The 12,496-nt window shown below is 32.6% G+C and overlaps 1 protein-coding gene across 3 annotated transcripts in view; it reads left to right on the top strand.

Moving 5' to 3' along the window:
* IPO8 (importin 8) overlaps window positions 1-12,496 on the top strand; it is a 156,822-nt gene that overhangs the window by 100,976 nt on the left and 43,350 nt on the right. For all 3 annotated transcript variants that reach the window (XR_007947783.1, XM_051962783.1, XM_051962782.1), the window contains 3 exons: window positions 1,733-1,858; window positions 2,326-2,423; window positions 5,707-5,802. Coding sequence is in view for 2 of the 3 variants with exons in the window: in XM_051962783.1 (XP_051818743.1) it covers window positions 1,733-1,858; window positions 2,326-2,423; window positions 5,707-5,802 (320 nt within the window). In the remaining variant the exon portion in view is untranslated. The remainder of the gene's footprint in view (window positions 1-1,732; window positions 1,859-2,325; window positions 2,424-5,706; window positions 5,803-12,496) is intronic.

Below are 12,496 nucleotides of genomic sequence, written 5' to 3'. Positions count from 1 at the left end.
CCTTTAAAGTCTGGTTTCCTTCTACCTTTTCAACTTTGTTATTCATTATTTCTTTTCCTGTGCTTTGTGGTCCAACCAGATTGACTTTGCTGAACCTCACAAATGACTTTGCACTGTTGCCCAGTCTGGAATGTACTTTCTCACTACCTTTACTACTTTTCTTTTACCAAATAGTCGTAGTAGACTATTTGTTAATTTTTAATAGTCTAATAAGTAATTTTGAACTAGGCACATGTTACCTAATTATTTAACTAATGTGGTTGAGTCTTTCCCATTGGCTACCTAGTTATTGAGTCATTTAAAAATATTTTCTATTCCAATATTAACACCAAAAAAAATGAGTGTTTCTGATAGCAGCAACAATAAGTAATAGCTAGCATTTATAAAACTGCTACTGTGTGCAGGGTACTGTGCTTAATGTTTTATAAATATTATCTTATTTAATCCTAACAACAAACCTGGGAGAAAGGTGCTATTATTATCTCATTTGCAGTTGAGGAGACTGTGTCAAATAGGGAGGCTAAGTGATATGCCCCATCTCATAGTATCACAGGTAACATAGCTAGTAAATGTTGATGCTGGATTTGAATTCAGGTTTTTCTGATTCTATATCCAGTGCTTTATTCTGTGTGTGTGTGTGTTTTAAATGGATGAGAAGTTTGATTTATTTTCTTATAATTCCAGTAAATATCAGCAAAACCCAAGTAAATTACATACACATTTTACAACAGAACAGAATGCATTTAGCAAAGAAGATAGAAAGGAAAAAGTGAATCAAGTAACTTTTTATATATTCGTGTCTTAACTTTCTGGATGTTATATTTATTTTCAAAATCTTGAAAATTTATACAAAGGTAGAATATTATATTGTGCCCATTTTTTAAAACTAGAAACATTGCTACTTTATTTTTACATACAACAAAATATTTATTTATGTGTATCTTTATAAATAGAACAGAAAATGAATGTTGTATACAAAATTTCAGATCTCTTAATATATAGCTTGCTTTTAGAGTATATAATAAATTAGACTTTTTGCTTTCAGAATTGTCTTGTTTGTGTTTCTGATATTCTCTTCATTAAAACATTGTATCAATTATTCTTTTCTCTTTCTTTTTAAATTTTAGCAACTCTATATTCCTTATTTTCCTATCTTTATTTTCTTTTCACTGGGGATAAGAATATAAAGCAACTTTAAAAATGGAGTTAAATTTCTCCATTGTCTGTGACTGAAAATGTATACCTTGTTCTGTATTTTGGATCTGTCATTTCTTTAAAGAGCTGGGAATATACTTAATCGTTAATTCTTTGGAATCATGGTTAATATTTGCACTGATTAAAATTTTTAAGTCTTTTAAAGTATTATAACATTGTTACTGTATAAATTGTTCTGCTGGTTGTGCTCAGTTCACTCTGAATAAGTTCATATGGGTCTTTCCAACTTTTCTGAAATTATCTGTTTTGTCATTTTAATCTTTTTAGTCTTGCTGAAAAGTAAAAACAAAAACTTATCTATTATGACATATCCTTTTGAAATAAAGGGCATTGTAGAAATTGTTGATCGTAGAAGTAAAGGAGTAAACAAGAGAATTACAAGATGAGATACAAATATTGCTTGTGTAAAGACATGGGTATTTGGATTGATGTTATATTTCCAAAATTTTCTGGTGTTACTTTAATAACTTGAGTTTTGCTGTTCTTAAATTTTATAATCATGTCTCGTTCCTTCCAGAATTTTATGAAGAAATTCTCTCATTGGCATATAGTTTGACTTGTCAAATGATTTCACCTCAAATGTGGCAGCTGTTAGGTGTATTGTTTGAAGTTTTTCAGCAGGATTGCTTTGAATATTTTGCAGGTAAAGCTATTTTCTCCTGCTACTAGTTTGTAATATAATGCTTGTATATATATAAAATCCAAACAACAATTTGAAAGAAACAATAAAAAGACAAAAGATGAAATTCCTTTTAGTAACTTTGGTCACAGACCCCTCATCATTTTTTCTATTGGCAAATGGCTTTAGAAGTAAAGTGTATAGTCCCAGGCATGTGAGCATTAGAGGGCATATATTGTTTCTTTAAATTCTCAGTTGTGACTATCTTTAGATATTTCTGATGCTTAAATTTGTGGTGTTAATAACTTATTTTGACCTCAGTTAACTCAAGTGTAAGATTATTTCTAAGCCCTCTTCCAGGTTTAAAATGATATTATTCTAAGAAAAGGTAATAATTAGCAAGAAAAATAAGAATGTGTTATCTGTGGAAATATTTTGTTATTGATAGTCTATTCTAATGCAGACTTTGCCATAATCCTTTTTTTTTCCAGACATGATGCCTCTCTTGCACAATTATGTTACTATAGATACGATTACTTTATTATCCAATCCCAAGTATCTAGAGATAATTTACACAATGTGTAGAAAGGTAAGAATATACTTTCTTATCTTTTGTATTGTAGTATCCACTGTATATTGATTATACTATATGTGCTCTTTAGTGTTGGGTATCCTTCCAGACTTTTTCCCCAAATATATTTAATTACTTAAAAAATCCTTATCTTTGGAATTTATTCAGTTCACTCATACACTCAGTTCACTCAGAGATCAATTTTAATTATTGCAACTAGTGTGCATATTCAGAAACAGACTTAGCTCTATGAAAAAGTTAAACTCAGCTATTTATTTAAAATTTCATATAGAACAAGAAACACTCAAAGATAACTTTTCTACCCTGTTTTTCCTCTTTGGGATTTCATCAGTGCTTCATTTATTTAATGATCATCTGTATACATGTGTCTTCAAGATCTTTACATATATATATATATATATGAGAGAGAGAGAGAGAGAGAGAGAGAGAGAGTTTTAGATGCCCAGGGGATGTATCTCTAGGTATCATATGTATCTATCTATCTTTGTTTGTGTCTGTCTATCTATATCCCCTGGGCATCTAACACTAAACATTGTAAATAGAATTTACATTACATACATAGGGGAACATCTAACCTACAGGCCATATAAGGCTCTCGAAATCATTTGCCCAGGCAGGTGTTGAAGAGCTGAAAGTTGAGTACAACAACCTCTCAGTGCTTGAGTTCCATAAATTGATAATTTTGTATGGCTTGTGAATAATAGAAATATTCAGATAATCCTCGGTAGAAAAAAGGTTCCTTACCCTTGCTTTAAACCTACCTCTTTTTTGAACTTTCCCTATTTCTATAGATTCCTTTTTAGTGAATCAGATTGCAACCTTTATTTTTTTTTTTAATCGAAAACTTTTTATTGTCAAAACATATGCAAAGGATAATTTTTATCATTGATCCTTGCAAAACCTTGTGTTCCAGTTTCTTCTCTTTCCCCCCCACCCCCTCTCCTAATGGCAAGTAATCCAATATATGTTAAACATGGTAAAAATATATGTAGATCTAATATGGCATACGTATTTATACAATTATCTTGCTGCACAAGAAGAATCAGATCAAAAAGGGAAAAAAATGAGAGAGAAAATAAAATTCAAGCAAACCACAACAAAAGAAGTGAGAATCATCACAAGATCAGTGGAACGGGCCTGAATCATCTCATTGTTGAGAAGAGCCATATCCATTGCCTTGTACGATGGATCTACTCATTTCACTTAGCATCAGTTCATGTAATTCTTTGGACCTCTCTGCTGCTCATTTCCATGTAATATATATAATATTCTATTATATATCTCTCTATACATATGTATGTATATATGTGTGTGTGTGTAAAATATACATACATAATATGGAATATATAATATATATGACAGTAATATTATAATATAGATATAGTATTCCATAACATTCATATCCTACAACTTATTCAGCCATTCTTCAACTGATGGGTATCCACTGAGTTTACAGTTTCTTGCCACTACAAAAAGGGCTGTCACAAACATTTTTGCACCATTGGATACATTTCCCTCCTTTAAGATCTCTTTGGAATATAAACCCAGTAGAAACACTAGATTGCAAACTTTATGTCATCTTTGACTTCTCCCTCTCTCTTACCCCTCTCAAATAATTAGTAGATTCTATCTTTATAATGTCTCTTCTTGCTATTGACAGTCACAAATTTACTTCAGATTGGCACCACTTGTTATTTGGACTAATAAAATAGTCTCCAACTTGACTTCACTGCTTCAATCTATCTCCATTCCAATATTAACTTCCATGAAATAATATTTTTTAAGTGTAAGTCTAAGTCATGTGATTCTTTTCCTCATAAACCCTAGTGTATCATTATGTTTAGGATAGAATATAAACTCTTTTATCTGGCATTTAAAGATCTTCACAATTGGTTCCGGTCTTCTTTTCTAGCTTATTATTTATTATTTTCCTTCACTTAATTTTTGTTCTAGCCAAACCAATTATGGCTTTTCACATTCAGCATTTCTTTACATAGACTGTTCTTCATTACTGGAATGTACTCTTTCCTCACATGTTCTTTTTAGTAGTCCTCATTTCTTCCAAAATTCTGCCTGCTAACTTCTGTCTTCTATATGCCAGTCTTTTTAGATCTCTGGTACTAATACCACTCTTTCTCCCTGATCCCTTTTCTTTATACATGTTGTCTACTCTGATAGAATGTAACCATTTTGAGGACAGAAAATGTTATAGTTTTGTCTTTGAATTCTCTGCATTTAGTGCAGTGTTAGATACTTGTTAGATGCTGAATAAATGTTTGGTTAGTAATTAGTAATCAGTAATGGAACTGGAAATCAGGAGCCAGTTCTAGTTGTAATTCTAAGTTTGAAGCTAACTAGCTGTATGAGTTGAGCAAGTTCCTCATGCTCTTCCATTATTTATGAGATGTATGACTATATGTACTGCATATTAGTCTATTTGTATATTAGACTATATGTACTCCATCCATATGATTCTGGGATATCAGCCTGAATATTGTGATCTCTTGATTATTCTTAATAACTTTTGCTACCTTCAATTCTTCTTAGGTTATAGATCTAGCAAACAAAGGAGGTAAGCGAAAGGATTGTCTAGAAAGCAAAATTACTTGGGAAAATAAAGCAAACTAAATTGCTATTTTTGGTAACTATATTACTGCCTTGTACAAAAATTTATAACTTATCATTTATAATTCAGAAGATATTTATTGATAAGACAAATATATACTACATATTAGAAATGATTTCGCCAAAATGATTAAAATAGAAGTTTTGGTGCTAAAGGGAGTAAACTCTTATCATTTGGATAAGTCATTTATATTTCATTTCCTGATTTGTGTGAGTAGGAGATTAGTTTATTTTTTTCTGGGTTAAGCAGCTTTGGATAGAATATTGGAATTTGAAGGCCTAGGTTTGAATCCCAGCCTTTTTATTTTCTATTTTACTATCTTATGTCATCATGGGTAAGTCATTTAAATTTTCTAAAACCTAAATTTCCTTATCTAAATAATAGAATTAAAATTATTTGCCCTGCCTATCACACAGTATAATTGTGAAGATCAGGTCTGATTAGATAATGTATGTAATTTGGTATGTAAAATGTCAGCTTATATTTTGTGTGATTCTTTAGAATAGAAAAACAATGTTTATTGTTTTTTTCTCCTTCCTTTGGTTGGAAGGTAACTTTAAATAGCAGCAAAGTAATGGTTTTAGTTTCAAAGCAAGTTTTAATTGAAATGTCACATTATCTCTTGATGTACTAATTTGTAGCAAATAATTATAGGTATTGACTGGAGATGCAGGAGAAGATGCAGAATGTCATGCAGCCAAACTGTTGGAAGTAATTATTCTTCAGTGCAGAGGAAGAGGAATTGATCAGGTAATGAAAATTATGAAATTAGCATTTTTATTGTTTTAATATAAAATTACATGCTTAACAAATATTTTATAGTAAAATAAAAGAATTTCTATGCTTTGGATTAATTGGTAGCAAATCCTTTTCAAGATAGGGTTGAGTTTACTTATGGTAATTTTTGAATATTTTCTTCTATGTTAATCAGGAAAGGATAGAAGAAGAATTTTATATTGCTTCTCAGTAGTTATTAATGAAAAACTGTAGAGAAGGTTAAAGTTTTTTTTTTTTTTTTTTGGTTAGGAGTCTTATAAAAAGTATACTATTTTCATATTAAATATTCCTAATTTTTATATTCTTCATTTTTATCTTAGTATCTCATTTTTTAGGTTGAATTGAAAATAATTCCTTTCAAATTTGTTTCAAAATTCTTTCAATTTCAAATTTCAATCCAATTTCAAAAATGTTTTTGATTTCTTAATTTCTTACTTTATTATTGATTGCTCCCTTCTCTCCACCACCTTTTTTTTTTTTTAAAGGCAGTTAGGTTAAGTGACTTGTTCAGAGTCACATAGCTAGTAAATAGCTCGGGCTAGATTTGCACTGAGGTCTTCCTTACTCCAGGGCTGGTCCTCTATCCACTGAACCACCTAGCTGCCCCATATATTGCTCACTATTTAAAACATCTTACACTTTCAAGTTTCAACAGAAGAATTTTTATCTGCTATTATTTTTGTTGTATGGAATTACCATGTAGTCCTCCACTCAATTTTTCATCTTCTGTTAGTTCCTCTGTTCGAAATTCTCATAATAAAGGCTACTTTTGATTCTTTTTTTGTAATTGCTTAATTTAAGTTGTGAGTCAGTATTGAAAACTTTCACTAGATCTCATCAAGTAAATATTTATTGAAGTTCTTCTTTATATAAAGTATTTTGCTTGGCTCTGCAGGAATTAAAGACTTTTAAGGGATTTGTAATTTACTTGGAGGGACAAAGGATTTTCGTTAAAAAATGATACTGTGAAAGATTATACCCTTAGAAATTATTTAGCAAAGATGAAAAAGGAAGATATCAGAAGGAATAGTGATTTATACAAGGGATAATACTGTAAAAAATTACCCAGGCATGGGTTCTGTCAATAAAAAATTATAATTATGGGGAAAAAAAAGAAATAGTGATTTATAAAATCAAAAGAAAGCAGTTAGTATCTTCACATAATGTAGGATTATTTTTTAAGAGATGTTGAGAAATCTGTGGGTACTTTATACTCAAGGGCATGTTATGGGATCCTGGAAGAGTAGATAATGAAGCCACTATGCTCTCTGGTAAATGGGGCCTGAAGTTAGCAGAATCTCAGTAGATGACTGTGCAAGGAGTACAGTGGCAGAAAGTGGAACCCGGGCCACTCCTGCATATCTAATAGTTTTCCACAAACTTGAGTATGTTGTCAGAGGTATAACAGGAAAGAAAGTCACTTCCAAATGGAGGACTATTAAGGGATATGGAGGCAGTGGAGCACATGCACTGTGGGTCCTCCAAAAGATAGGAGAACCAGCGTGATCTCTGATAGTGTTTGTATTGTAGGATCAAAGAAGCAGAGATCAGAAAAAGAAGTCTCAGGACTCTTCATTAGGCCTGAATCCAGGATGATTTTCTCTATTATACTTAAGAAACTGCAACAGGGAGCCAACTTTTAGCTGCTGATTTCTCAAGAAGAAGAACCTGGTCCAACACCCATTTTATGTTTCTAGAACATGTAGGTAGAAGTCAGGAATTAAGGAAGGAGATAAAACCTTATCCTAATGCTATCCTAGCTCCTTCTCACAGGTCAAGATTAAAGAAGAGAGGGGACTAACAAAATCATGAACCAATTGCTCTATTAAGAATATTGGCAAAGCAACATTAATGATGTACATTCTGTAGAGGTCAAAAGGCCATCCAAAAGTCTTAATGAGGTCCTAACATAGTCTTCCCCCATTTAAAAAAAAAAAAAGAATGAGATTAAGAACATGAATAAACAGCAGAAAACATCAACTACAGTGAGAAAAACATGGGTTAAAAGAAGCCCAACAGAGCTATGAAAAAAAGTGGTTTGGTTACAAAAGCTCCAAAAATATATGTAATAAATAAAGGAAGAAATTAAAAATTAAATTAGAGTTCTTGAGGAAAAAACTGGAAGAAGAATAAATAGTTTAGAATAGAAAGTAGAGAAGGCAGAGCCAAGATGGTGGAATAAAGGCAGGAACTTGCCCAACCTCTCCCTGAAATCACTCCAAATTCTAAACAAATTTTAGAGCATCAGACAATAAAAAAGATAAGAGTAGAATATTTTCCAGCGAATGATAATTGAGAAGCTTGGCAGAAAAAGTCTGTGACACCAAGGTGGGAGTCCAGTGTGCAGTCCTGGTGCATGCCATGCCAGCATAACCTTAGCTCCAGCCTTAGCTCCAACCTAGCCTCATGCCAGTAAAACAGAAATGGGTTTAGGGACCACTTAATCAGTGTTGTTAACAGTGGTTTCCATACTTCTCAGCCCAGAGATACCAAAGATGACTTGGAAGATCAGCAGAAAAGGTCTGTAGAGTCCAGCATATAATCCCAGCGCAAATTGCACCAGTATAGCCCTGACCCCAATGCCAGCAAAACAGGGCTCTGTTGCTTTAGCACACTAAATCTTACAGTTACAATCAGGTGGGAACATTCCTAACAGTTCAGGGTAGAAAAGAGTACTGGTGGTCAGATTCCTGGGGATTGCTGAAAAAAACTACAAAAGACTATTTGAAGCTTGGAACAATACATACTACCTGGAAGCAGGACCCTACTTTAATTTTTAATAATGGCATTTTATTTTCAAAATATATACAAAGATAATTTTCAACATTTGCAAGCAATCCTTGCAAAACCTGGTGTTCCAAATTTTTCTGTCCTCTCTCTCCTCATCCTCCTCCTTTAGGTGGCAAGTAATGCAATATATGTTAGACATGTGCAGTTCTTATATAGATATTTCCTCATTTATCATGCTTTACAAGAAAAATCAGATCAAAAAGGGGAAAAAATGAGAAAGAAAAATCAAGCAATTAAACAGCAACAACAAAAGGTGAAAATACAATGCTGTGATTCTCACTCAGTCCCCACAGCCCTCTTTCTGCTTGCAGATGATTATCTCCATCACAAGTCTTTTGGAATTGCCCTGAATCACATCATTGTTGAAAAGAGCCACATTTGTCAGAGTTGGATCATCACATAATCAGTTCATATAAGTCTCTCCAGTTCTTTCTGAAATTATTCTGCTGATTGTTTTTTTATAAACAATAATATTCCATAATATTCATATACCATAACTTATTCAGCCTAACTGATGAGCATCCACTCAGTTTCCAGTTCCTTGCTACTTCAAAAAGGGCTGCTACAAACATTTTTGCACATGTGGGTCCCTTTCCCTTTTCTATGATATTTTAGTATACAGGCCCAGTAGAGATACTGCTGAATCAAAAAATATGCACAGTTTGATAACCCTTTGGGCAGAGGTGCGAATTGCAGAGCTCTATTTTAACAAAGAGTTAAAAAGCCAAATAATAGGCTAGGGAAATGAGACAACAGAAAAAGTTTCTGACCATAAAAAGTTACTACGGTGACAAGGAAGATCAAAACACACATTTAGAAGAAGATAACAAAGTTAAAGTTCCTATATCCAATGCCTCCAAGAAAAAGAATTGATCTCAGGCCATGAAAGAACTCAAAAGGGATTTTGAAAATCATGTGAGATGAAAAATTAGAAAAGAATTGAGGTAATAATAGAAAGCTAATGAGAAGAATGTCTTAAAAAGCAAAATTAGCCAATTGGGAAAGGAGGTACAAAAGCTCATTGAGGAAAGTAATTCCTTAAAAATTATAAGAAATCAAGATACAATAAAGCAAAAAAAAAAAAAAGAAAAGAAAATTGTGAAATCTCACTGGAAAAACAACTGACTTGGAAAATAGATGTAGGACAGAGAATTTTTAAATTATTGCTTTACTTGAAAGTCATGATCAAAAAAAGAGCCTGGACATCATCTTTCAAGAAATTATCAAGGAAAACTGTCCTATATTCTAGGACTAGAGATTAAAATAGAAATTGAAAGAACCTATCAATCATTTTCTGAAAGATCCCAAAATGGAAACTGATATTCTTCTGGTTCAGTTTTCTTTAGTGGTCTCTGGGAGCAGCCTTCCTTTCAGTTTGGTAATCACCACAGGTACAATCAGGTGTTAAAGTCCAAATCGTCTTGTCTCTTTTACTGGGGCCTGGTTAATTTTCTTAGAGGCCTATCTCTCTCCTTGGTTCCAAGAGCTTGAACTTCTGCCACCAGTCTTTTGTGTTCTCTGCCTCTGCCAGTTTCTTGAGGTCCTCCTGAATGTGTCTTGATTTCTGTGGGGGAGGCAGGAGGACCACCACCATGGTCTCTGTCTTCCAGCTCTGATTCTGGCTGAGTTTGTCTGAGCTTATATGCTATCTTATCATGTGTGAATCTTGTAGAACTATATTAAGTACTAAGTACATGTACTGAACTACCATTGTCTTTATCAATTCCACTGACTTAACACCTTGTAAGAATCCTTTGTTCAAGTTCAGCGTTCTGGTCCATAACAGCTAACTCCTAAATATTATAGCTAAACTTAGAAAATTCCAGGTCAGGGAAAAAATATTGCAAGCATCCAGAAAAAAACAATTCACAGTCAGGATAATACAAGATTTAGCAGCTTATACAGTAAAAGACCACAGAGGTTGGAATATGATATTTGCGAGCAGTAGAGCTAGGATTACCAACCAAAGGTCACCTATCCAGCAAAACTGATCATAATCCTTCTGGGGGTAAGGTGGACATTCAATGAAATAAAAAATTTTCAAGAATTTGTGACAAAAAGATGAGAGCTGAATGGAAAATTTGATTTTCAAATACAGAATTAAGGAAAAGCATAAGGAAGTAGCAAAGTGATGTTATAAGGGACTTATTAAAGTTTATCTGTTTGCATTCCTACGTGGGGGGATATAACTTGTAACTAAGAACTTTCTCTTTATTATGGCTTTAGAAGGAATATATATATGGAGAGAAAGAGAGAGAGAGAGAGAGAGAAAGAGAGAGAGAGAGAAGAGAGAGAGAGAAAGAGAGAAAGAGAGAGAGAGAGAAAACACAGGTATCATTTGAATATTATCTTTAAAAAGTGATGAAATTGTGGGTGAAAAGGAATATACTGGGAGAAAGGGAAAGGGAGAAGTAGTATGGTGTAAATTTTCTGCCTTTAAAAAAGAGGCAAGAAAAAGCTTGGAAGTGGAAGTGAAGAGAGGATAAGTGAATGAACTTTACTCTCATCAGAATTGGCTCAAATAGGAAGTAATATTTCTATCTTACCCTGCAGGAAAATAGGAGGGGAATGGGAAAAGGGAATGATGATAAAAGAGAGGGCATATTGGGGCAGGAGTGATCAGTAACAAAACACTTCTGAGGAGGGACAGGATGAAAGGAGAGAAAGAGAGAGAATAGAATAAATGGGAGAAAATACAGTAGCAATCATAATTGTAAAAAGAATTTTGAAGCAAGTTTCTCTGACAAGGCCTCATTTCCCAAGCATAGAGAAAATGGAGTCAAAAAATAAGAGCCATTCCCCAAAGGATTAATGATCAAAAGATATGATTCATGTCCAAAGGAATATAAATTCATGACTATCTTTTGATCTTACAATACTATTAACTAGGCATAAATCTCAAAAGAGAGTAAAAAAAAAAGCAGAAGAGGAGAATATATACAAAAGATATTTGGAGCAATTCTCTTCTCAGGGCAAAAAAAAATTGGAAATTGAGGGGATTTCTGTCAATTAGGGAATGGCTGAATAAATTGTGTTATGTGAATTTTATTGTATAGGTAACAATAAGCAGGATGGTCTTAGAGGAAAAAAAAAAAACAACAATCCTGAAAAAGATTCTATGAACTCAAAGTGAAATTTATTCTATACAAAGTAATAGCAATAATGTTCTGGGATGACCAGATGTAAATAACTGCTGTTCTCAGCAGTCCAGTGATCCATGACTACTCTGAAGTACTTAAGATGAAAAATCCTATCCATCCTCAGAGAAGGAACTGATTGTATTTGACTAAAAATTGAAGTATCTTCTCTCTTTATTTTTCTTCAGGGTTTTTTTTTTTTTTTTTTGAGATCATCAGAGCCTTCTCAATGAGAGGATAGAACTTAGAATTCAAAAATTTTAAATTTGAATTTTTAAAATTGTTTTTATATACAATTGGAAAAAATAAACATTTTTTAAAAATATGAAATAAAATAGAAATAAGGGATTATCAGACTAAAATTGGTGATTAGATAGAAAAAAATTAGATGCCATATTTTAAGAAATCATAAAAAAACTTAAATAATGAGACATACATTTTTGGACATAGTGTGATAATTTGTTTTGCTTTATTTTATGATACTTGTTACAAGAAGTTTTGTTTTTGTTTTTGTTTTCATTCAATTTGTGGATTTGAAGATGTGAGCCTACCTTACCTTCTGATGGGATAGCCAAAAAACAAAAGCAAAAGAAGAGATAATTACTGATACATTAAAAAAAAAAAAAAGTAAAGAAGTCAACAGAAGGAAGGGTAGTGGAAAACACAAATAGGCAGATGAAGATTGAATTCATTCCAGGCATAGTGAATTGGTGGTGCAAATGTCAGGGAGGTGGGAAGTT

This window comes from Antechinus flavipes, chromosome 5 (assembly GCF_016432865.1).
Source record: "Antechinus flavipes isolate AdamAnt ecotype Samford, QLD, Australia chromosome 5, AdamAnt_v2, whole genome shotgun sequence".
In the NCBI taxonomy this organism is placed as follows: Eukaryota; Metazoa; Chordata; class Mammalia; order Dasyuromorphia; family Dasyuridae; genus Antechinus; species Antechinus flavipes.
This window is presented reverse-complemented; position numbering and strand designations above follow the sequence as displayed.